Source organism: Ptychodera flava, chromosome 12 (genome assembly GCF_041260155.1).
Source record: "Ptychodera flava strain L36383 chromosome 12, AS_Pfla_20210202, whole genome shotgun sequence".
In the NCBI taxonomy this organism is placed as follows: Eukaryota; Metazoa; Hemichordata; class Enteropneusta; family Ptychoderidae; genus Ptychodera; species Ptychodera flava.
This window is the reverse complement of record NC_091939.1, coordinates 23,588,063-23,615,085: the sequence shown is the minus strand read 5'-3', so window position 1 is coordinate 23,615,085 and position 27,023 is coordinate 23,588,063. Positions and strand designations below refer to the sequence as shown.

Genomic DNA, 27,023 nt, shown 5'->3' with positions numbered 1-27,023 from the left:
GTCAAGTAAAGGGTATCCCCTTTGCGAGACTTTGTGTATGGGTATTCTATGGAGGGTTTGAAATTAAATGAAACAGCGCTCTCCTGACGATTGGAGACTTGTAGACAATTACAGTACATACATTTCTCGTTTATTGCGTCTATAGGGGAAAACCGGAGCGTACAGCCATCGAACAGATCCACCAAAATTCGAGTTCCCATTTCTTGGTCATTTCGCCAGCTACTAACAGCTTTTCTTTCTGCCAAAATTGAAATCTATCCTTTCATCAACATGCGTCAGGTTTCGACTGCCAGTACGCCTTGCATTAAAACTGATTGATCTAGTATTCGAAAAACAAAAACTTCATCGTATAGAATTTCCGTCTGATTCATTTTGATCAGTGGTGATGATCGAGTGATCATGTATGGGGAGTCATGTTTTAGAAATGATATTGCGTATCTGTTACTGTCATCGTTTAAGGCATCCAGAAAGCTTGACGATCGTGTAAGTACGGAGATCGAATAACAATAATACTTATGGGAGCTTTCGGAATCACTGAACATTTCAAAATGTCTCTTCTGGCTTAAAGAGTGGTGTAAAGACAAGAGTATAAAAATTTCAGTGACACAGTTGTAGTTATTTTAACGGCTGTACAGGACTTTTGACTTTCTGACGATCAGGGATCTCAACGGTGTTTGAACTTTACGTAAAGTCGGATCCAGAATGATGGTACCAGGAGATATTTGAGCGACACACTAAACGCAGTTCAATCGAAAGATACGTGTTGATGATTCTTTGATTATATAATAGACGGGCCATACACACTTCAAGTTTACCTTTTGTTTCTGCATTTTCGGTGAGAGGAAAAGATTGGCACATTGCGAAACTTGAACATATGATAGACACCTTCTACTAAACGTTTACTTCAATTTTATGTCTTGCACTGTTGTAACTTGATTTATGAGCAATGTAAGAGGAATGAAGGATGAATGATGTCTATTTATGGACAAGGGTGAGAGGAAAGTTAAAACTAAATGTGCGAGGCTGAATCGAGCACGTTAATTGAGCTTTCCTCGCGCTCAAATCCGCAAATAAACGTTTATCTTTGGCGCGAAGTCCTTTGATCCTGTTGTAATACCAACTCATCGTAAAACACCAAATTTTACGATAATTGTCTTTTCAAGAGACCAGCATTGCCCTCAAGCATGGAAAGGCAAATAAAATATGAAATACACAGAACAACGACGGACACTTTTGCTTAAATTATATGTGTGTGTCCATGCGTCTGTGCGAGAAAGGTACCAGGACGTACTCAAATCCGTTCACTTGGGTAGTCTCTTCATTTGTACGAGTGAGAGGCCAATTAAACTCTATATATTGTCAGATCGAGCAATCTTAAAATTATTAAAATTCAACAAAATAATTGGCTCCACGGTCAAGATGGTAAGTATAATAGTTAAAGTGAGTTGCTCGCTTCAGTACCGTCGGAGTCTATTGTACACAGTAGAACACTGGCACGAGCGTATGCGTCGTCTGCTATTCGTTTGATGTGGTGATATTTTAGTAAGACCGGTACTTTAAAAAACGATTTAAAGTTTACCCAATGCAGCAGATTAAAAGTACTTGGCAAATATTCGTGATTATCTGAGACTTTTATCATTACACACGTTCATGGGCTTCAAAACGTCCCACTGAGAATTAGTGGACAGTCACGTGGCCCTAATTACCAAAGTTTCACGAATTTTTGGGTCGCAAAGTCTGGTATAAGGCCTATAATGTGGTATATATCCTAACATCCCCACGAGCCTTGCCTTTGTGTTCTGAATGATTTGATGTGCGTTAGATATAATTTGTGCATGCTAAAATTCTATGCAATTCGAGCTCCAATTACTACTGTGACGCCTTGTCTCAATCGTACTTTCCCAAACATTCTCCTCTACTTTCAATTCCTTTCAGTCCTTTATAAGTACCTATATACGACACCCCAAACTTATCACTTAAGTCTGGCATATGGCACATCCACCTCATTTTCAAATATCATCTGGAATTTCTGGAAGCTTATTATTTTCAATAATGCTGTTAGCTATTATACTTCTTCCGTAACTATAGCTTTTTAAATAGCTTTACTGGTAAGTGCTGAACAGTCGAGTTTTCACGTTTGTGAAAACTTATTGGGTCAGTGTTATTTTTGATGACCATTCTTAACAAAAAGATCCAAAGTTTTGACGAAGGTGTACGTTGTGGCAGCCGTAATTAAGTCAAACCTAAAATTCACTCATAAAGTTCCTAATATCTGTATTTTCCATACATTTTCAAATATAGGTGCAACTTACTACCTTAAAATAATTGGAGAATCTCTGAAAAGAAATCACATAAAATGTTTGAGATTTAAAATATCAGGCGATACTCAAGATGCACTTCGATGGATCGAGAATATAATTATCTTGTGTTAAACACTCCCGTGTGTTTTCCCGTATAGGTCTGCCATCTTCAACTGTTGCCCTAAATACTAGAAGACTATTCCAAACATTTTAGCTGAACTGAATGAATCAATTATAGACACCTGTTCTCTTGCTTATCGTTTGAACATCTTTACGATTGAATAGTCACCTTGACTTAAAATGAATAAAGTCATACTATGTAAATGGCTGTATGTCTTCATCTTCTTGTAATCACTCACGCGTGTACAATATATTTTCATTTAACACTTTCCAACCTTTGACGGTTGAGACTTGCAGGTAAAAGCATGAGCAATACTATAAAAGGGTGAACCATTATAAAAACCCTTGTATTTTGACGAACTATTTCTGGTCGAACGAATGTGTCATTTTTCGCCGATGTTTGCGAAACTTCCAAAGCGATTGTTGAAATGCAAGGACATTACCCGACGACGATTTTGGACTAACCGTTCAGGCGAAACAGTATAATCAAATGCAGCAACGGTACGGTTGTTGCTGGTTTATGCATTTTGCATTTTATGCAAAGTATCGGGCTTCATGGTAAGATATGACACTTAACCTTAAGAAACGAAATTTCCACTCCAGGGAGTTCACATTACTCCGGTACACTTAAAATTTATGAAAGCACTTTTAAGCTTACATCTGAGTTGAAACAAAAAAGTTTAACAAATTACGTATGTGAATTTACTCAAGCAAACCTGAAAATGATATGTCGATAAGCAAAAGTAGACTAAATCGCTAAAAATTTAACAGAGATTATTGATCCACCACCAATGATGTCTACTGTGACATACATAAAATTTTCCCTTTCGTGAGATGTCGTTGAAATTCATTAAGTACTCTTCATCTTTCGGGAATATGTCACAATCATAATTCTGGTGACGTGAACTTAAATGGAACAATCATTTACTCCAGTAAATAATAACATTTTGCGCCATAAAGTTAGTGGCTTATTTTAGAGGGACTCCGCGAGATCTTACATTACACACTAAATCGTGTAAAGTGTTCAAAAACATATCAGTTCTGTATTAAACTTAGAGAAATGAGAAATGAATGATGCATTAAGGATAATATTCGGTATGCGGTGGCCGTCGACCCCCACGAGCTTACTGCGTACCCTCGTAAAACTCACCATGTTTATTACATGATTCCCCAAACAAGCGGACTTGCACTACCTATAAAACTGCATAACAAGATTACGGAAAAAGTATATATATTATATATATATATATATATAATATATATATATATATATTATATATATATATATATTATATATATATATATATATATATATATATATATATATATGTATATATACATGTATATATATATATATATATATATATATATATATATATATATATATATATATATTATATATATATCTGGCTACGCAAGCGTCAATCAAAGGAAATCTCTTATGTAACGAATTGATACTAATTAAACGCTCATCTTCGAAACGCATATAATTGTCCATGCTTTAAAACTCAAATGGACTTAAAGTCACAAAGTAGACCAATCTCAGTCAAGCATGAAACATTACAAACCTCATTCCACCGTCCTATATCATTGCCATCTGTGTGCACATATGTATCTGTTAGTATGTATCTATCTATGTATCTATGTATCTATTTTTCTATGTCTGTATCTTGTATGTATCCATGTAGGTTTGTGTGTCTATACAAATACTAATAAGTTACTATAGATATAGGCATATCGTAGTACAGTTCGTATAGGATACAAGTATGATTATGACTGTGTAAGACTCATTACCAAGAAATCTTTAATTTTACGTGTATTCGGATCACCTGTCACTCTGACGAAATTGTCACTCTCTCAAATACATTGTTAGTGTTGTCTTATCGCTCTTAACGATATTCTGTGATAATGCTTGCGTTTACAGAAGTGTAGGCGTTGCTCCTATATACTGATAGGACATCAAATATGAATTGCTCAAAGATATTTTGATCGCACAATTCGTTCACTTTTATGGACCGAAATAGTGATCCCTAAACGATCTCTAAGAGTACGCTGAGGCGTACACGGTGTAGGCACAGCGTATAGAACTTTAATAATTCTGCCAATTACGCGGAGTAACGTTTAGCTGCAGATTGGCAAAATCTCTTGCCATGAAGCAGCACATGAAAATCAAAAACTTTTACCTTGACAATCATTCTTGTGTGTTTCGATCCGTCATGCAACTTACAGACTACGTAAATATCACAATATAACTGCAGGTATGTGATATATTCGACTGGGAGGTCTGCATACTATTTAAGCATTCAAAGAATGATAGCATAAAAAGTAATCACTGAGTTGTAACTATTTAGTCTTTTCAATGGGGAAGACCTAGGTAAACTATCATAAAAGTGTTCAGAAGATTAGACAACTTCTCTGAGTAAAATCTGATGAGAGAAACGGGGTACCTCTTACCCCCAAAATAGGGTAGCGATATAGAATGAAATAATGACACACGCTACGTATATCGTTTGCTACATCTTACTAAACATAAATTAAAGCTGATTTCGATCATATATTTTTCCGGTCCCTTTCCGCCTTGGGGAGAGTTAATAAAACAGGATACATCACAAGCACTAAGTTTATATGAAGCATTGTCTAGAATTCAAAAGTATCAACATAGTGGCAGACACTTTCATGACCGTTGTTTTGCCCAAATATGTATCACATTCGCCGGCAGTGGCCGATCTATATTGTTTCTTTGAACTGAATCAAAATAAGTATAATAGCATTTCCTTGCCGTTTTACGTGGTTACTATCATTAAAACACCTGACTGTTTCGAAGATTCCACAGTCTTATTCAAGCCTTTTTTCAAACTGAATTTCAGCGCCTAGGCACATTGTGATGGTCGCCTGCTGTCTTGACGTGTTCAAAGACTCGATCGGATTAGCCATTGATATCCGACAACAATATGATAATTTCGCCACTTTTCCGCGCAGTCGCTGGTTTATTGAATCATGTATATGCGCTTCCTTCCCATGTCTGCGCTTCGGCTCCTTTCACAAACATGGATGATACAATTCGCTGGCGGCCATACAAGCTATGCCACCACCCGTCATTCTGTAGAATTAGATTAACAACACCGGCGAGCTCCCCAGACGGCCCGGAGGCGAAGTGAAACTAAAATGATGCACTAGTTCCTTTTCTCTAGGGTGCGGAGAACAAAAATATGTTCGAAGTTTTCAACTCTGACAGGCTAATCGGAGTTTAGGGAGATAACTCGATTTCCGGAAAGGAAATTGACCCATATCGAGGTGAGGGGGATAATATGCGTTTATATTCTGCCAAGTTGACTGGGGGCATTGAATTACGATTAATAACCATGGTGCTTTGAAACAGTCATTCCCCTGTATTTCCATCCAGTTAACGGGGAAACCACTATGAGTACAGTTTCCCGGAGACAATGTTATCAACACGAAAAAAATCCCGTGTGACAGAACTGTGTAGACAACCACAGACCAGACATCGGTACACCGAAAATATCACGCATTTGTGTAATAAGCGTCTAGGGAATGAAATCACTTGTATTTATAGTACCCAATCATTGATTTTCACTTGGCACCAAGCAAAAATAGGTGCGCCACCAAAACTGTGAGGTGCTTCTGGCACTGCATACATTAAAGATGGCTGCCATGCTTCTTTTACCAGTTTTGAATATGCGCAATTCGCAGTGATAGTGACAACAAATAACTCGTTTTAAATATCAGAACCAAGGGGAGAGACGGCTGATGTAATTAAGGGGACACTGCTTGCATGTTTTGATAATAGTTTCATAATTTTATTTATAGCAAACAATTGTATTTTCATATTCTTCTGACAAACGTACAATAAAATATAAAGTATCAGCATTGTAAATGTACATTTTGCCATGTAATTGTTCACAAATGAAAACAGTAACAACGAACAATAGTATCGGACATAACACTCATGCACTCTGTTTTGACAACTTTAACAGTAGGCATTGTGACATGATTGGGAAGTAGACCAAGAAAAGGTATTTCAAAAACCTAGCGATAGTAGTGGAAAATACATAAAAAAGTTCACAGCTAATGGTATCACTGTATTGAAATGAAACACCGAACTCACAAACTTCAAGAAAGGGGCCGGTGGGAGAGGGGCGTTTTAAGATTCCACTAAACGGCTGATGCAAAAAAAAAAACCAAAATAAGGGAAATCACTGACATAAATCCTTCTCACGATACTCGCAGGTCGCTAAGGATCTCTACTAACTCTGCGAAAATATTTCTGAGATATGTCGATCTTCCGACTTCAAGTTACAATGCACCTCGAGATCGGACACTCAGATTCACACACTTTCACAATTCCATTCTGGTCTTTCACTTGAGGAGACTTACTTTAAAGCTCTTGGAGTAAGACAAGGCGACACAGTCGTACTTTTCTCGAAAATTGAAATGTTATTTTCCCCGTAGAGTTAGCACACGAATGGCGGCCATTTTGAATTTAAATTTCGGAAATGTTAGGTATTTTGTTTTCTCTAGCACCAAACTTCGCATGGTGACCCCGACTTTCATTCATGACTTGGTAAGAGTATGGTTGAAAGTTTCATCGAGGAGAGTTTGAGCAAAAGTTTAAGTCTTTCACCTTCGAGACGCGTACTACTTTTAACGATACAATTATGAAACTGAGCCAGTATTTTTCGGTTTTTTCAGGTATCATCCTAGAAGACAGGTCGGAAAGAGAGGAGGAAATTATCAAATTCGCCACCGAGCAAATCAACGGGAAAGATGACATTTTACCCAATGTCAAGCTTGAAACAATAGTCCGAGGTATTCCAAACAATCAACCATTCACAGCTGTCCAGACAGGTAAGATTTTATCGTGATATTTAAAGAGTGCTGCATCAGGGGTGTTAATTTAGAAGCGTGTATCAAGAAGAATAAAAGCTTTCCATCGCTTCGACGACGATACGCGAATCTCTTCAAAACTCAAGAGGCGGCTTTGGCAGTCAGTGTTATGGTATAATCGACCATACTTTGTCCTTGTTTTGCTTTCAAGTGTAAATATAATTTGTTCATAAGATCTGTGGCGCGACCTAAGAATGCATATTTGATGACCTCCACTGCAAAGACACGGCCAAAGTTGAAGAAACTTACTGTGTATATTGTATTTTCAAGTTACCTAATTTGAAATATGCACTATAGTGTTGGTAAAATATCTCTTACGGAAGTAATGTGGCAATGTTGGGGAGCCTTGTATTATATACAAACATATTCTCTACGGACAATAAGTGTTGGACTCTGTTACGGCATTCTCGTGGACAATATCTTCTCCAATCTTGTTATTTCTACGGATCGAAAAAACGCAGCTTTTAACATACACATAAGTCAGTGATACTAAATTGGTAAACCTAAATATTTGTTCAACAAAAGCAAAATGTTTCTCATTATCTGCAGCTGGTTTTCCGACAGATAAGGTCGTATCGGTGAGTCACATAGCATGTCGAGTGAAATATCTTTTTTCTGAACATCTTCTTTCTGATTGATAATGTTCTGTAATGATGTGGACCTTCCCGTAACTCATTTCGACATAAAATGGGAAAAAAAATATTATTCGCAAACCGAAAATAAGAAATTAATGAATGGCAGCGCGGGGAAATTTACGTCTCAGACGCTAATTATTAAAACGATCACGGCGTTTGTGTAATGCATGGCAGTGAAAAAATTCACAGATTCGGACTGACAGTGATCAGAATTGGATATACCGAAAGGCATTTACGTTATTGTTTAAAAAATCCAACAACGATCCTCCGGACGGTGTTTTCATGGCTTTCATTAAAACTGCCAGTGATGTTATCACTCGCTCAATAAATAGGCCACATCACGCCGACCGTACTATCAGTTAATCTATAAAAATATAGTTTCGGAAATTGTATTCTTTCAAACCTAGTATGACATGTCGTATTTCATGTAGCTTTTGTTTGGCCTTGGTTGTGAAAAATTCTGATCAAAGACACAGAAAAAGCATTTATCATGATTAATCGTATTTTTGGATCAAGTAAATACTTGTAACGACATCACATGTGTGTGAAAATAAAGTTTAGCCCTGGAAAACTGGAGCAAAAAATTCCCTTTCTATGGCGAAAAAAAGATATTTTGCCTGCCGCCAGCTCTTGAAATACCCTCCTACAGTTATAAGAGTTTTCAGGGGAGGGGGAAGATTGGCCCTTTTCCAGCTATTTAGACGGGTAAAAATATAACCATTCGCAAAATGATTTGCAGTTCTCAGCTAAAATGGAGAGGATATGTCTGGCGAGAAAAGCTGTCCGTCAAGGTCTTGGTCGTGACGTAGGCAGCTCTCTGAGCTAATGGAGCCCTGATACTTCTTCAGTTTCCCGGCTGTAATCGGCCATATCCTGGTATCGATTTTAGCAGCTTCGTCTAACAAAACATTTCCTTTCAATCCTGGCACGAGCAAGAAGTGCCACCACACTTTGAGCTCTTAGGAAGAAAATATATGAAGGTGTTTAACAAAGGCTGCTGTAGATCATAATTTACAACCACTCCAAATCAGATAATCTTTACGAAGTGATTTCGTCGGACACTTATCTTTTTGGCATCACCGTTCAGTTCCCTATTTGGTTCTAAAAATGGATGCTTCCCTTCAAAAACGAGATTAAATGGTACAATTCGACGTTTAAAAAAACGTGTTATTTCAAAAAGGAAATCAAACGTGACACAGGAAAATTTACGTCCCGGTCGCTGATTGCACCGATTACAGTATTTGTGTCGTGTACTGTAGTGATAAAAATCCTAGATTCATCTGACAGTTGTCAGTCTCGGATATATCGAATTGTATTCCATATTTGTTTAAAAAATGCAACACTGAATAATCTTTTTTGGTATTGAGACGATCTTTTAGAAAAAACCAAGATGTTATCAAAAGTTTAGCAAATAGCGGTTCGCCCGTTTAGATAGCATAATTTCCCAAAGTAAAAACACATACCTATACATACATACATACATACATACATACATACATACATACATACATACATACATACATACATACATACATACATACATACATACATACATACATACATACATATATATATATATATATATATATATATATATATATATATATATATATATATATATATATATATATATATATATATATACAGACATTGTATCATTCAGAAACTTGTTATTCAGAAGCTTGCGTCGTAAGTTTTGACTAACTTGTATCAGGCACTTGAGGAATCCGGACAATCTTTTCGAAATTTTGTTCGGAGGGAGAAGTTTGTGTTGCGATGACAAATGTTTGGCATTTCAGTGATGTGGTCTATCGTATGTTGTTCAGCAAACTTTGAGTGTTTGGCTCTTGGCTACGGTTCAGTGCAACGCACGTCTCTTCAACTTGCCATAGGGACAAAATTCCCATGGAAAGTGGCTCTCCCTGTATCTCTCTGAGAACATACTTAATGTGCAAAATTAAATGCGCCTAAATGCAATCAATCAACCAGACACAAGAGTTGATGCCCTGACAAACTCACACCGTATGTCATATCCATTTGCACACGGCATCTTCCATTTTACGCTAAAGATGGTGTCCTCACTCGAAAAACATGCAGACGAGATTCAGAGACCACATCTTAATGCACACTAATGCTTAATGCGTGCCTGAGAACAAATTTCTTTTCTTTGCCTAAAAAACAACTTCCTTCTGGCCATTCCATCATCCCTATCGGAACATTACGCAGCCGGGTTACTCACTATCCATTCAAAAAAGTGAGGAAGTCCTTTCAAGAGGTGACCCTTGACCTCTGTAGAACTAACCTGTCTGCCAAGCAATGAATACCATCACCGCAGCAATACATCGTACGTATTTAGAAGGAGAATTTCGCAGCTGCGGAATGCTATTGTCCTTTTGTCCCATGCAACCGTTGATTTTAATTTTCTAGTCTCGCGGATCCAATACGAATGCCTAGAGCCTTCTAGCTGATGTGCTTTTTGTCTCTTTTCCTAATCGGCTTTCATAAATATATGTATATACTGGCTGCGGTTATTCATAGAGAACAGAGCAGCATTCTATGATGCATGCATATGGATCCAATCATCTGAACGCTGCCGCGCGGCTGTATTAAGCCGTGACGCGCCATGGCAGCGAGCTCGCCGCAGCTAATTTGAAACTAATTACGTTCACCTCTTTCATGAAATTTACAGTTTTTACCCGAAGGCGGAAAAGTGAAACCATGTTTAACCATAACACGTTGTTGCAACACCTCCTATAGGATAGGATTTCGCCTTAGCGTCTATCCCCCCGCAACACGTCACAACCGACCTTTGCACCTGAGAAAACATCGGGCCAGATTTCGTGAAAGCTCCAGTTTATTCATCTTGTATGGTTTAAAGCTGCACCAAGGTATCGCTTTACAATGATGACGTCAATAGGCCTGTAATATGCAGCGGGGCGAAGGCGACTCGTCGCTTGATCGATCGCCTCCATTAAGTTTATACTCACTGGTTTCCGAAATTCAGAATAGGACATGGTTTTGATCTTATCCTTGTTTGCCCCTTCGTTAAGTTGAAAACGTGACAGATAGAAATTTTTAGGTTTGTCTTTTCAATTTACATCACAAAGGTTGTAATCCTAAGATTGGTCATATGGTCCAAGTTGTATCATATAATCTACTGCCTCAGCTGCTAAAGTTAAGAGTAGCTCCGTGACTTAATGAGAGAGAGAGAGAGAGAGAGAGAGAGAGAGAGAGAGAGAGAGAGAGAGAGAGAGAGAGAGAGAGAGAGAGAGAGAGAGACAGAGAGAGAGAGAGAGAGAGAGAGAGAGAGAGAGAGAGAGAGAGAGAGAGAGAGAGAGAGAGAGAGAGAGAGAGAGAGTCTCTCTCTCCAAGTTGTATCATATGACATATGATCTACAGCCTCAGCTCCTAAAGTAGCTCGGTGACTTAATATGAGAGAGAGAGAGAGAGAGAGAGAGAGAGAGAGAGAGAGAGAGAGAGAGAGAGAGAGAGAGAGAGAGAGAGAGAGGGAGGGAGAGGGAGAATCTCTCTCTAAGTTGTAGCATATGATCTACTGCCTCAGCTCCTAAAGTGAAGAGTAGCTCGGTGACTTAATATGAGAGAGAGGGAGACAGACAGACAGACAACCAGACAGAGTCAAAGGCAGACAGACAGAGGCTGGAAAAATGTGGCAGACAGCCTGGCGGATGGAGTCGGTTGCAGAGAGACAGCGGCAGATAGGCACACAGAGAGAGGCAGGGCTGCATAGAGATGGGCAAAGACAGACAGATACACTCACAGAGAGACAGACATAAGTAGAGATGGGCAGCCAGTAGAGGGAAAGAAAATACCTGGATTCAAAGAAAGTAAATCATAACGGAGAACACTGAAAGAGAAGAGAACTTCGATCGTAGAATGTTATGTAGTAGGAGCTGCGTGAAAAAAGATCACGTCACAGTGGTCCAAGAACATACAAATCTTGACAAAGTGGAAGAGAGAATGTTAGTGAGAATGTTGGGAAACGCAGTAAAGATGTTGAGGGCAAAGAAGATACCGCTAGGTATGGAAAGATTTTGATCATTTGCTATTAAATTAGCGAGGATACAGCAGAAACATACACCAACAATAGATCGGAAGATTGACAGGGCAGGAATTTAGACAGATTGTCAAGGAGAGTCACATATTTGTATGCAGCAAACAAAAGAACCTCGTTCAAGTCTATTTATAGGCTGTCATGAGTTGATTAACAATTAACCCTACTTTCCGCAGTGCGAGGTCACTTCGGAATCCAACAAATAAAGCGTTCTGACACTTTCTATTTCTGAATATTGAAACTTATTTACATATTGAAGTATTATAGCAGCACTTTGATGGATCTTAGTTGTATTGCGGAAGAACTGCCCTTTGACTGGGCTATGGTAGTGGACAGCAACAACAGTGATAATTGGGGACAGTCGTTTCTATGGGACTAGGTAACAGGCAGGGCAAGTATGGGCGATAGGGCAAGTGCAATATGCTTATGACGTAATTGGTACATGTTTACAAAGAAATATCTTTGCAAACGTACATGCCGTTTAATTTAAACAGATAGATAACATTTAAAAAATCGAATAAATCTTTAGAAAAGTTCAAAACACAAAAAAGGGAAACTACAATAATGTGAATGCCAGGTGAAACCCACTTTATTGAGGACACTCAGGAGGAGGAGGATATGGGCGGGCAGAATTTCTCAGTTTCTAACTTGTGATGCCCTCTCTGTTGCACTCAGTATAGCTTACTTAACATATGGGGCTAAGAACATACACTTATACGATTTCCCTTATTAAATTTGGCAGAAAATACAGAAAACTCGAAACCTGATAGCCTCACAGGGAATGGAAGTGTGTTTGTGCGCCGTGATAGAGAGCAATCACTGTGATATTTGTGTACCTCCAAGTTTCATTTTTCCAAACGTGGCAAACAAACGTACGACCTGTGCTGTGTAGCAATGACCCTATTGGAATACTTAAAAGCTTTTGTGACTGTTGATACTGAGTCTGGCGTCAATTCAATACTTTTTTCAAAACATGTTCTACCATCAAATCTTCGTTAAATTGCTGAAAGTCTGCCCGACATAGATTAATATCTTTCATGAACACTTGACACGTTGGCAAAAAACTATGCCTTCATCCAATTGTTCGTCGATTGATTTGCTTCACTGTGGAGACGACCCCTTAACGTGCTTGGTTTCACGTCGATGAAATACAGCCAGTTTCAGCTTGCAGGGCTTGTCGACTGATTTAATTTGGAATCTCAATTTTCAATTATAAATAAGGGCCTCCCTCTCTCCTACTCTGCGACAGTTTACACCAAGATTAATTTTCGTGTCCTGTCAAAACTCGTTTCCCATTTGATTTCAGACCGACACTTACCTCCTGTGTGTCAGTATTCATTAATTTGTTATTAAAACGAAATTGTGTGCATAGCGATTGAATTTTTGCCAAAGGTTGGCCCATCCTCATTTTTAGTTTGACTGAGATTCATAGAATGTAAATATGTCATGCTGAATTCCGTAAATTATTCACAGGACCACTTTCTATGTTTTTATGGTTAGTCACACTCGACTGAAGATTTTTGATCGTGCATTGATTCAAGGAAAGCGATATTCCGTTCTGGCTGTCGCACCAAGCCTGCGTGTCCTTTGAGTCTCACTGTCGCTCAGTCTCAGTCTCTCTGTCTATCTTTGTCTTTCTCTGTCTGTCTGTCTGTCTGTCTGTCTGTCTGTCTCTCTCTCTCTCTCTCTCTCTCTCTCTCTCTCTCTCTCTCTCTCTCTCTCTCTCTCTCTCTCTCTCTCTCTCTCTCTCTCTCTCTCTCTCTCTCTCTCTCTCTCTCTCTCTCTCAATGATCTTTACACAGGCGTTACTAAATCGCAATGAAATGCACAATGCGATTGTCGTGTTTTCTACGTCATATTTGAAGTCCCTTTACAGCAGTTGTGTTAGTATTTCTGTTCTGTGGGCGTATATAATCCTAACTTTTTTTCTACTCCGCGTTGAAATGTCAAGTATACAACCTCTAAATACAGCCTTTTAATAGATACGCCAGGAGTGTTTTCACTGTGAATAATTTCTGACAACAATAACAACTATGCACCTCAAACATACGTGTACGGTGTTGACTCGGCAAATGCTTGAGTATTTCAGAAGGAAGTAAGCCGAGAAAAGTCAGTTGATATACAGGTTTTGACTTACCAAGCAGGCTATCGGAGACACTAACAAAAATCGCCAAAGGTTACAATAGGGCCCTAAGCAATATAGACTGAACAGGATATAAGTAAAGCAATGCTCAACCAAAGGGTTTGACAGGATCATGACCAGGATATTTGATTTGTAAAGCCTCCGACACGTTACGGCTTTGAGAAATTATCTCCGAGTCAATAATACCCAACAATCCATTCTGCGGCAATGTGTTGACCTTCACCTTCGCGCTTAAAAAAGTCACGGTGTCTTTTTTCCTCGGCAACGCGAGAATTTTAACTGAATAATGATGTTCGGAATTCGTATTTGCACAGCTTTACTCCGAAAATGTTTCAGTAATACCCTATTCAGTGGCTTGCTTTCGGGTGTCTCTCGTATGATTTATTGTATTGATTTATTTTCTGGAAATGCTATTCGTGAGGACTCACAAACTTGAACGTTGCTTTTGTGCGGAGCTAATACATTAATTGGGCAAGAAAAAATAAAAAAGTTCAAGTATAGTATCCATCGCTCACGGCAGGTGCGGCTTTTTTTTTTGCAAGCTACGGCTCCAGCCAAATTCTGTAGTCTACCGACTTGCTTGACACTGTGACCAGAAAACTTGAAGACAAAACCTGCAAACATCAGCACTGGCTTTCTGGTCATCAAACAGTCATAAATACGCTGGATAGGCTTTTATTTAGTGGAAATCAGACAAATTGGATTTCAGCTCGATAAAATTTGATATCTAAAAAGAAAATTCAAGACGTAATCTGTAACTGAATCGTGCATGCGTCGATCGGCTTTCCACATATTAAAGATCAGAGTTTGATTTTAATTACCGACAAAAGCATGGCGCTGAATTTTTATTTGTTGTGGTTGTCACAGTTTCAGAACCTTTGTTCAATTTCATTTCGAAAGTGGTACTTTAAACAATTAAGGAATGAATTTACACAATATTTCACTATTTTGTTGTGGTAACGAGTGACTGCAAACACCAAGGCTACAGATAAAATCAATTCACCAGCCGTGGAGTGCACTGTGATTAAGCGATTCGCCAGAGCAATGTGCTCGTCGAAACCATCTAGCGTGGGGTTGCTAGTCTGTTGAGTTTGTGTGCGCGTTGTTTCTAACGTATCTGTCCTCCAGTGTGACATATACAGCGGGTGATAGACAGTGAAACTAATCAAATCACAGACAAACATATAGAAAGAATTCATTTTAGGAATTGTTTGTCACGATTCCCAGCGATAAAAAACACTTTTCAAACACACTCGTCTGTCAGTAACTCATTCATTACTCATTGTACCTTTAGGAGGCCCTATTATATGTGATTTACCCACACTGAAAATAAACTTAAACGGAAAATAGCATGTGATCATTTATTCAATTATTTTTCCGTAAAAAGCAACGTTATCTTTTTGAATTGCAAAGTAATAGCCCTGCCATCACAATGCATTGTGGGAAACGTCCAATGTTGTTGTTGGCAAGCGAATTCCGGTCCGGACAGGAGTTCGGTCGTAAACAGCAACATCCTATACGTGCGCTACATAGGTAAGGACCGTGTCGACAAGTTGAAGACTAGGCATTTCAACACTATTTTTTTGAATTTCAGTAAAATAAACTGTATTTTACAAACAGAACACATATACTGGAAAATACACCTATTACAGTGAACGAAACTTTAACGAATAATTCCAGTCTTACCTAAAATGTTGTGCTGAGATTTTTTTTACAATTTACAGATATCCTAAGCACTTGCCCTTGCACCATAAATTCACTTTTGGCATGTACGTTGTCAACTGTCAGTGAACTTTAACCCTTCAAGGGACTTTGAAAGTTTGTTCCAAGATTTCCTTTCAGTTTAAGAGGGAGCTAAAAAGAAAATGACATAAACTCGATTCTTGAGAAGCTTTCTTTCCTACCGAATATCGATGAAAACCGGGCCAATTGCAGCATTAGCGGTATCTTATGTCCTATACGCCCGACGCAAATGCAACGATCAATCAATAATACCCAAGAGACGGGAGGGCAGATGATTACCATATTGAACAAACTGAAGATTGTCAACACCCGACTCTCGATACTAGATCTATCATTTAAAGTGCAAAGTGCGTGAAATCTTGACATTCGAGCGACGACGCAATGATGAGTAATTTCTCTGACATTATTGGCTGATCTGTCGCGATGTACGACTGTTTGGAATACATATGCGATCGAAGGAAACGGCGCTGTAGGCTGGGTCCAATGGGCGTAATTGCTAACGTTTTGGGGCTTGACTGCCGGGCCATTCTGGGCATCATGGGTCGCTTGGCCACCGTCCGTTCTGCTTCCCTTTTTATTATCATTTAAACGGCTTGGCGACAGCTTCGAGTTCTAGCCCACTTTTATACTTTAGAACCTCCCTTGTTCCATTTGCCCAATGTACAGTTTTATATCGCTGTCAGTCTTTCTGTCGGGTAGTCTATGCATGCCCGCCAGCTTGCCTGTCGTTCTGTCTATCTGTCTGTCTGTCTGTCTGTCTGTGCGGTATCGAATGGCTGCCTGGCTCAATATTTGTTTTTCATATTCTTTTCAAGCGTGGAAGTGTGCGGAGATGGCCAAGGTAGTCAACTTTCCTCAGCATCCTAAAAGCTATGTTCCATGAACAACATTCTTGATCGATTAGCTTATATATACTCAACGGGTGGAAACAAAATGACATGATTAGGTGCAAATAAGTCCAGGGTAAGGGAAAATAAATGAAAGGTAAAGCGCAATGCTTTAGAGTACAAGGCCGTGCATTAGCTGAGGCCTCGAACTCACCGGCCTCCGATCGTTAGTCCGGCACATCGGTCACCGCGCCAGGATACCCTTTCAACGAGCGATGCGGGTATGAATGTCATCCACAGGCATTTAACCGAAATGATTGATGAAGTAAAATATTTTCGTGTCATAGAGATATATGTCCAGTGCGTAAAGATAAAAATAACCGCAGTTCACTTTTGAAGCATATAAAGTATTTATACAGGCATCCTTCGGGGAGTCATCTCTCAAGTGTCGTGTCCTCGATATGTAAACCACGCATGCGTGTCGTCTTCAATCTTAAAAGGACTATACTGTCACGGCATGAAATGCTGCTTGTTTTATTTCAACTTAAAATACCGATGTATATCCATTTGTGATATTGTAGGAACGGCGAAGAAACGTAATTACAGAGCTATATCACTTAAGGGGTATTTTCAGAAATATTAACGACATAATCGTCACCCGAGCAGTCATTCTTGATTATAATCGCCGCTATGACACCCAAGACGAAAATAAGTTGAAGGTAGCTCTTTGCGACTTGGACATTTTCAGCACAGCCTTTGTGGAGGGGCATAAAGTAGCACCAGATATATAAAGCGTAATCATTCACAAAAGCACTATTGACACGAATATTAAGGTAATATGCGCCTCGAAAGTGAAAGACTTAAATTTTGCTCAAACTTTCCTTACGGAATCTTTAAACCATTCTCTTTCAAAGTCAAGAATAAAAATCGGGGGGTCATCGTGCAAATTTTGTTACTAGAGAAACAAATAACCCAAGGTATACGATATTTAAAATTCAAAATGACCACCATCCCTTTGTTAACTCTATGGAGAAAAAGAAAATTTTTAAATTTAAAAAAAAAACAAAGCCGGTAAAAAGTTTTCTTACACCAAAAGCTTTAAAACGAACCCCCAACAAGTGGTGTTCCAGAAAAGAATTGTAGAAATTTGAGAGTCCGAATATCTGTCCTCGAGGCGCGTGCTGCCTCAACAAAATATTGTGACGTCGCCATATCATTGACAAAAGGAAGGTGTGAGATACAGTGACCAGTCCTCGATACAATCCAACGTGATTAGAGAGAACTGGAAAGGTCGGATAGGGGAGTTCAAACGCTCCCACGTGATACTTCCGATACCTCTAGTGTTTTTTTATCTGTACACGAGATCTGTTGCCTCGTGCTCACTTGACTGAAACAATCAGGCCTTCATAAGAGCCATGAGCACGCAGCCCCAGGCCGCTAAATTTCTCAACTACATCGACTCTGCTCTCCAAGGAAGTGTATACGAAAGGAGTCACTGTGTACTTTGCTTACGCAACCATAACGCTGTACTTCGTTTTCGTTTGAGGCCCTTTATTGCATTGGTAGTGTGTGTGTGTCGTTGCAGTTGACTTACACAGGTGTTAAAATAACACGTGTCAGATTCTTTCAATACAACGCACTCAAAAAGCGCAACCCTTAATAGCGCCGGTAAATTGACACTTGCGGTGTCACTGTGTGCGCAGACTTAATTTCCCGACGTTTTGTGTATCGTTCTAGAGCCTCTTCTTCATTCTCAATCATTTCGTTGAAGATTTGAGATGCGGTTTTTTCAAGCGATAGTTCGCTACATGTTTAATAACACTATCATGTCGTTCTGTCGACGCGGAATTTCTGTTAACCTGAGTTCGCAATGATTATTAGCAAAAATTTCGCTTAAAGATTACGCCACACTGATCGATACAAACATGTAAATCATGACAAAGGCTGACATTTTAAATGTTTTAATAAACGTCTAAGTCAATATTGTACAAACCTTTTAATAAACTCAAAAATATGCCCTAACGTTCTTCGATGGTCAGTGCACAGAAATGTTCACGCAGTGGGTTTTATTTTGTCATGACGAAACAAGAGTGACTTAAAAACCGGTGTGGTTTTTTTTCAAACTGGAAGTAATGTACAGTGTGTCGAGTTACAAGCAAATGCCTTTTCAATATTTGACGAGACATTAAGTGTGACATAATGGCAGAACAAAAGGACTGATGAAAGTCTAATGCACTTTTGAACTTTTGTAGCCCCATATCGTGTTGATGTGTTATAAGTTACCTATGGATTCGTTTACCTATTAGCTGGCGGAAGAACATTTCACGGCACAACGCAGACACTGATAAAACTTTGGTGGAAAGAAAGAAAAAAAATCCAAAATTTTTTGTTATGTTTCTTCATTTTATACATACTTTGCTTTTTCACTCTCTTTATCGTAAGCACAGCACTTAAGACATTCCTTGAACCTGACTTCGCACCGTTTGAGAAGAAGGTGGACTACTCCGGAGCTACTTCTCTCTTTTTCACACGATTATTGCAAGTGTGCGTGAAATTAGGTCATACAAGTGAACCGTCACGTTATTATTACAATCAGAAAGTGTGATTCATGGCTCTCCTATTTAGATTATCATTGGTGTTTGCTAGCATGTGAAGGGGAATTCAGAACAGCAAACGGCACTGGGTCGTTGCCGTGGATGCTACCCCGGTAAAAATGATTTGAACAGCCGTGCTACGTGGCTGAGATATCCCACGGGATATTACAGTCTCGCGTGGTGCTAACTTAGTATTAAGCGCTAATCTCCGTGGACATAAATCACACTTATAGTTTCATCTGTCCACGTCGACAGCCTCGCGAAGAGGGCTCTCTGACTTGCAACTTGAACAGCTTTTATAAGCATCGTGCCGGGTGTGAAGCAACATCTGTGGCGGTCCTTCTTTCGCGTAAAAAAAAACAACTGCAGTTCCTTGTTCAATGTTGCCATGATTCAAACCAGAATACTCGACATCTGCGCCGATCGCAAGAAGTGTTGTAACCCCAGATTTACGTTCACGGTTACAATCCTCTGAATGCAGCGATTTGTTGGATTTAAACTGTAGTAGCTACACAAATAATTGGAGTAATTCAAATACCGCATATAGTCCATAAATTTAGAAGGCTATTCTGTGCGTACGTATGGAAAGTCAATCAACAAGATCTGCGGTGCATGAAGCTATCTTTGCGATACGGAGAGCTGGTCGAAAGACGCTGAGGCAGTTTTGTATACAGTGCAAAGTAACGATCTTCACGAATTCCCCTCGGGTTGCAACAGTGAATAAGAAAGCAAATCTACCGTCAACGGCAGTAGAAATAAATATTGATCTATTCAAGTGCCATTTTACCGTGAGAAGCTACTCTCTCGACAAACACCTCGAAACCCCCAGAAAGCTAGTCAATATTACGCACAAAAGGCCTTGTAAGAGCTTAAAGCGACTGGCTGGTAAATCGCCTCCTGCTTCTCGTCCAAGTATCCACAATTATCTGGAACTTGGAGAGCTATATAGTGACTGTCACGGCAGTGTTCAGAGAAATTGCACGCCTCGGACATGAGTGACACTGAATAATCTTTGTAATCAGGGTGATATTTCATTTTCTTATCTTTGTAAGATGCGATGTCAGTCGCTTATTTCGTATGTATGGAGGACAATGATCTGGAACGTGGCAATTAACAGCCATTTCACACTGTCGTTTTTTATAAATCCTGTTTTGCATTCCCCCATGTGAAAAAGATTGATTGGTCGTATTTTAAAGGGAGTGTGTGCAGTCTGTTCGATTATTTCGAAATTGACAACTCGACAAACCCGCCGCCATGTTGTCCAATTCATGGGTTAATCCACCCCAGGTGAGACCAAGATCTGCTTTGGACAGATAATGCTGACGACCCTTACACGAGCCAGACGCAATTTGACGCAGAATGAATGAGCCGAAGACATCTTGTGAAGAAAATAATCGAGGAGGGGAATTTATATGGAAATTCATTTCAATTCGCATTTGAGAAGGAAATAACAAATTAGTTTCTATGCAAATAGAATTTGAATCGAGGCAAATAGGTTCTCAATGATAATTAAGTTTCTGCCACAGTTGGCCCGGCGCAAAATCTCCAAATGCGCCATATTAAATTTACCAGTATTGTCAATGATAATGCGACGTTAATCTGAAATAAACGTCACCAGAGGCAAACACTGTCCTTACTTTTAGGGTATGGCAAGTAATTAAAGACAGGGAGGCAATGCTTTTATTACAAGCGCAAGACGTTAGTGTCTTGGCAGCTTTACGGAACAATTAATACCTATTAATTTTAAAATCTAACAGATAATGATGATAACAACAACGACGACGACGACGATGATGATGATGATGAGGCAAAAATAGCCGCGACGGCTTGCCTTTTTCTTCTCATTCAATATTAATTTTCATAAACGAAGGCTGAACAAGGTCCCTCGGTTTGGAACACATTCGATTCGCTTTGAGGCAAAAATAGCCGCATGGCTTCTCGTAAATGTGTCATCGAGTGTTCTATATTTAAAATTTCAGATGGATTTTGTCTAATAAATGCATGTTTTTATCTCTTATGTAAAACTTGAAATAACACCTGGACGTAATTACACGTTATCTTCGATATCTATCGAAACATCGCTTATCTCCTCAGATATTTCACCGACTGGGGAATATATCCTTATGAACGATCGTCTGTCTGTTTGCTTTGCCAACACTCTTCGGCTTTTGTTTCAATTCATGTTACCGACAGCTTCTATAAAGAAATAACCTCCATGATGCGCCTTGCCCAGGGCTAGGTCACTAGAAAGTAGAACAATCGTGTGATGCGATGCCAGATACGAAGGAGAGATTGAGGTGACAGGTAATGGCCGGGGCATGGTGTTGTATCAACCAATTTCACCCCCCTCGCTCTTCAAGTTTTTTACTTGTTTTATCGTCAAAGTCGTATCGAAAGCTATAGGAGCGCTTCACGGTGATGCCAAACCAGACATAACGGATTCAGTATCAAACGATACCCCTATTTTTGTTATGAATGCCCCGCGGCGACTCGTTTCGATTTATTGCTCCATTCATGCAAATGAGGCAGAATCCCGGTTACCCTCAGGTACATGTAAATACCTATAACCCAGACACAACTTGCGACACATAGACACAAATTATTCTTAGATGACAGTGTATTATTATTAGAATCATGTGAAAACCTTTGATGGTTGGATCAGATTTGAAATCTGATGTACCTCTATATCTGTGCAATCTCAATGACGAAATACAACGGGACAGCAACTGCGCATCCCATTATGTTTTAAGTCAACGTTCTGGCATGATGACGATCACAACATAATAATCATCCCGCCATATGCAAATGTAATATTCTGGTTCCAGAACTACTTTTCATAACTTATCTTCTCGGCTCTGGGTATCTTTTATTGATGATGATTTCGTTTATTCAGTACTAATGGCCTCCGGCCAAGATGTACAAACGTCAATGGAAAACAATAGAGGTCTAATTCCAAGAACGCACACACAGACACATAAAAACACTCAGATATTTACCATGTGGATATCTCTCGTAAACTCTTCCCTGTCTTTTATAAAAACAACAGTATCAATATGTGGTCCCCTGGGATAATGTCGAATTGTAATACTGTACGGTTCTAGGTAATCCACTTTTGAGTTTCCTAAATATTCTGTGCCATTTGAAGACGTTTTTCCATAACGTCAGCCACATACGCATAGTGCCCATTAGTGCCCGTCTGGGGTAATATACACATACATAACCCTCAAAGTCAATGTTGAATTGCACCACACCTGAGCAAGGACCCAGTGTTACACGGTCTTAATATCCAATTATCTTCATGGACACTGAATTTTTACTTTTTCATCGGAATCTCAAATCATTCCTGCCCTGGTCTGATCATTCGCTCAGAATAAACCCTAGTATCGATATAATCTCAAAACAGCGTGATCCGTGTTGTATCGGTTTTGTTTTTTTAAAGAAAATATTCAAATAGCGTTTGATATACCTATAACCAGTCATGTGTGAAGCCTATATATTCGGAGCAATAATTTGCCATTCAAGTTTGACATTGCCTTTGTTTGTACAGGAAGTTAAGTGAAATACTTGAAAAGAATAAGCTGAAATGACAGATTTTGTGTTATACTTTAATAACTTGCCGAGGGGGGAGTCAGTCAAGCTCACAACAATCGTGTCAATTTCTCAGGGACTAATTCACTGATATGTCTAAATTTCCTGCGATCCATTATTTATTGCGTCCATCCGTCATCGTTGAAGTCAAGTAATGAATCGATCGACTTTTTATTCAACTGTAAACACTTCCAATACATGAAGTATTCATTATTGAGGTTACTGTTTTTGCGTTGGCGCGGGCACCGGTAACGGAAGTTTTCCATACGGGATTGATGTAGGACGCTGGTGTATACCATCGGAAGGCCATTGGACATGGCGAGCAGAATTCTGGGAGAAAAGTCAAGTTTTTAACTGGCTCACGCAACTGCCACGATACAGTTGTTTTATAGTTCCATTAGCTGTTACTTTTCAAGCATTTTTCAGACTGCTTTAATTTTCTGTTGGGAACAAACTGTCTCTTATTATATTCCTAAAATGATAATGCAATTTTCAACTCCTCAACACAGCTTGTGTGTCTGCAATGTCCGATGTTGTTATCGAAAACGAATTTCAGTCACGAATTTGTTAATCAACACGTGACATCCCATGATGAACTGTGTCAGCACCTTTTGGGCGAAGAAATCTAAAGATATAAGGGGAAAATATGGAAATATGCTTAATTTATATAAACAATGTCAATATTACTAAACATCGCCCTTTTAACGCAACTGTATACGCAGTCGGTGGTAATTTGAAATCTTTGGTTTTGAGTTTTTTATTTAGGATTGCTTGACGACGAATATGCGATTATTGCTTCATTTTTTACGGCTATGGACTTTGTTTCGTCACCCGACAAAGTATATGGCGCGACTACTGCGATAGCTGTTCAAAATTAGGGCACATGTCTATCACATGTCGAAGGGATGTCATCAAAATTGATTGGGACCGGGGATTTAAATGTCCTCAATCTGCGAGTCACGGCTCTTAAAAAAGCCCCCACTCAATTATCAGATTTATCTAATGTAAATATTAGTTACTTGATGAAATATTCAATGGAAAACAAAAGAATGACAAACTGTTAATGGGCTGTTGACACATTCGCTAATGCGAGAACCTGGGATTGAGAAGGGCGCCTTTGATTTGACTTCAGCGACTCTGCGAGTCCAAACTTTAGTGCCTTTGATTTTTATTGTGACTTTACCGCAGTGGATGATTTCAGCTCATTTAGCGGCAATTCTTTTGGTTTATCCTCCAGTAGTTTGTCTTGCTGTTTTGCTTGTGAAACACAAAATGATTCTTGTCCAATTTCAAACATATGTGTTGGTATATAGGCCAAAAAAATAAAAGCTTTGTTTCTGGTCATTGAAATGTGGCAAAAATGATGCGGCGACGCGATTTAATTTGTTTTCATTTTTAAAATTTTTGTTGGAATTTGATACATGTTTTCTTTTTTTTCTAAAGGAGCAAAGGAAAAACAGGGAAAAAAAAGAGTTGACACGCACACTTTGAAATGATGCGCGCGATGACCAGAAACAAATCAATTTTGGGGGGCCAAAGTGTAGTAATCTATTTCATTGTTGACAATTCAATTTCAGTCCGGACTAGAATTCATTTGTCAACAATGCGCTGTGTTGACAAAGCTTAGCCTATGTATTTCAACATACTCAATGTAGGAGAAGAAAAAGGTTTACCGAATTCATGAACAAAAACACTGACTAAGTTACAGCTATGGTACAGCTAGCTACACAGCTTGGAGAGTGCAGTGAACTAGGACGCAAATGCCACCGCACTTGTGAACTCCGCATGCCCGCCACGAATCTGTAAAACTATACGCGGGGATGGTCGGTTCCAGCGGTCAACATAATTGGAGACAAGAGTATCAATCCGCCGTCACGGCGGGCGGCCAAGCAAAAGTGTGTAACATGTGTCGTTTCATTAACGGTAACGCGGTAGGTGTTAATGTATTTAGGAATTTCAGAGTTGAACTAATAGAACGTGAGCATGTATCAGTGCAGGGCTCTGAATCTTATCAATACCAGTAGCTTTCTGGGCGTGCCGTCGGCACGTCCGTCCCAACTGATCACAGGCGGCCCAGACACTATTAATAAGCTTATTATTGAGCTTTTCTCAGTTTTCTCTATCAGTTTCTATCCTTTTCTTCATGCTCTGACTGATCGTAGTAAATAAAATAAATGACTATATAGCCCAACCTAGTCTTTTGACTCTTTATTTATTTTACACCCCATTAAAAGGACGTTTATCTCTCATATACACACATCTTGTAATTAATTAGTCAACACAACTAATTACGCTAATCCGTGGACTTATCAGGGATTTTATGGGTTGGTCAACATCGCGAAAGTAGAAAAGGTCACTAACTCCTTTTTCATTCAAATCTCTATCTTTCCAATGTTGACCAACCCTTGATAAGTCCATGGATAGCATAATTAGTTGTGTTGACTAATTAATTACAAGATGTGTATATTGGAGATAAACGTCCTTGTAATGGGGTGTAAAATGAATAAAGAGTCAAGAGGCTACGTTAGGTTATATAACCGTTTATTTTATTTACTCCGATTTGTAAGAGCATAAAGACACAGTCCCTCTATCTATAGAGGGACTGTGATGGAGAAAAGGAGAGGAACTGATTGAGAAAACTGTGAGAAAAACTCAATGTTAAGCTAATTTATAGTGTCTGGGTCGCCTGTGTACTGATCGATGCTATTTGAATGTGGTGATTCGTACTCGAGTTAGTGACGTCAGATCGGTTATAAAATTTCAAACAAACACTAAAAATGTAGATAGCGGGATTGATCCAAGTGAAAACTAAACTGTTCCTCACTACATATATTATAGTGCACGCCACACATGTACATGTAAAAGCGACGTGCGGGACATCAACATGCGTGAGCCAACAGACAGTTTTCGTACTACGTCAACACTTTTTCTTCCGATTTGAAGCGCAAGTGTTATCCTGCACGCACTTTTGATAGCTTGTGCATTTTAATGAGGTCAAAACGAAAATTCCGCAAAGGGTGTAATTTTCGGATATTGGCGCCGTGCAACACCCTCCGTATATGGCGTCGGGAGATACACTGCGCCAATGTCCCCGTGCATTCTTTGCGGTATTTCCACAGGGGGCTGTCTACATGTCCGTCCCCAGGGGTGGGTAGGTGTTTCGTTATATCGCTAATAAAGATATATTCTACCAACCTTTGGTGTTTCGGTCTTAACTTAGCACTGCCCTTGACAATCTTGCGTATACGTTTTATCAACATGCTGCGTCTATTATCTGATGAGTTTGAGTGCCTAATTAGCCAAAGTAATCAAGGGTAAATTACTAATCTGTAGACGCTCTCACCAGATTATCACCGGATTAAATATGACAAAGTCAATAACGAACGCACCAGCAAGGTATAATCTTCAGTTATACCTTGCTGGTGCGTTCGTTATTGACTTTGTCATATTTAATCCGGTGATAATCTGGTGAGAGCGTCTACAGATTAGTAATTTACCCTTGATTACTTTGGCTAATTAGGCACTCAAACTCATCAGATAATAGACGCAGCATGTTGATAAAACGTATACGCAAGATTGTCAAGGGCAGTGCTAAGTTAAGACCGAAACACCAAAGGTTGGTTAGAATATATCTTTATTAGCGATATAACGAAACACCTACCCACCCCTGGGGACGGACATGTAGACAGCCCCCTGTGGTATTTCCTTAATAATCCAGCGTACTTTAATGCGGAGAACGAAAAATGTGGAGTTTTAATTACTTATGATTGGAAACGATCCTGTTCCGTTGAACATATATATACACACACCTGATCGAGAAGAACAAGCAAGCCCCTTGTCCAAAGCAAGCGGACCAAGGAATTTGTTAACAATTGACGCAATGTAATCCAGACTCTGCTTGGCATACGTGATATCAATATGAAACGTCCATAAACAAAATTAACCATTATATATACACTTTGTTGGAGCAGTGATCTCGCACAACCCTGCTGGATAAATATTTTGATGGTGTTGTTTTCCAAGCCATAGATTAGCAGCGAGCGTAACATTAACGGATATGCCCCTGCACACTTCATTAAGCAGACACCGCCTGACT

At 39.3% G+C, this 27,023-nt stretch overlaps 1 protein-coding gene across 16 annotated transcripts in view; it reads left to right on the top strand.

Annotated features, from left to right (window-relative positions):
* LOC139145446 (glutamate receptor ionotropic, delta-2-like) overlaps window positions 1–27,023 on the top strand; it is a 113,739-nt gene that overhangs the window by 48,540 nt on the left and 38,176 nt on the right. For all 16 annotated transcript variants that reach the window (XR_011554929.1, XR_011554926.1, XR_011554927.1 and 13 more), the window contains one exon: window positions 7,131–7,286. Coding sequence is in view for 6 of the 16 variants with exons in the window: in XM_070716639.1 (XP_070572740.1) it covers window positions 7,131–7,286 (156 nt within the window). In the remaining 10 variants the exon portion in view is untranslated. The remainder of the gene's footprint in view (window positions 1–7,130; window positions 7,287–27,023) is intronic.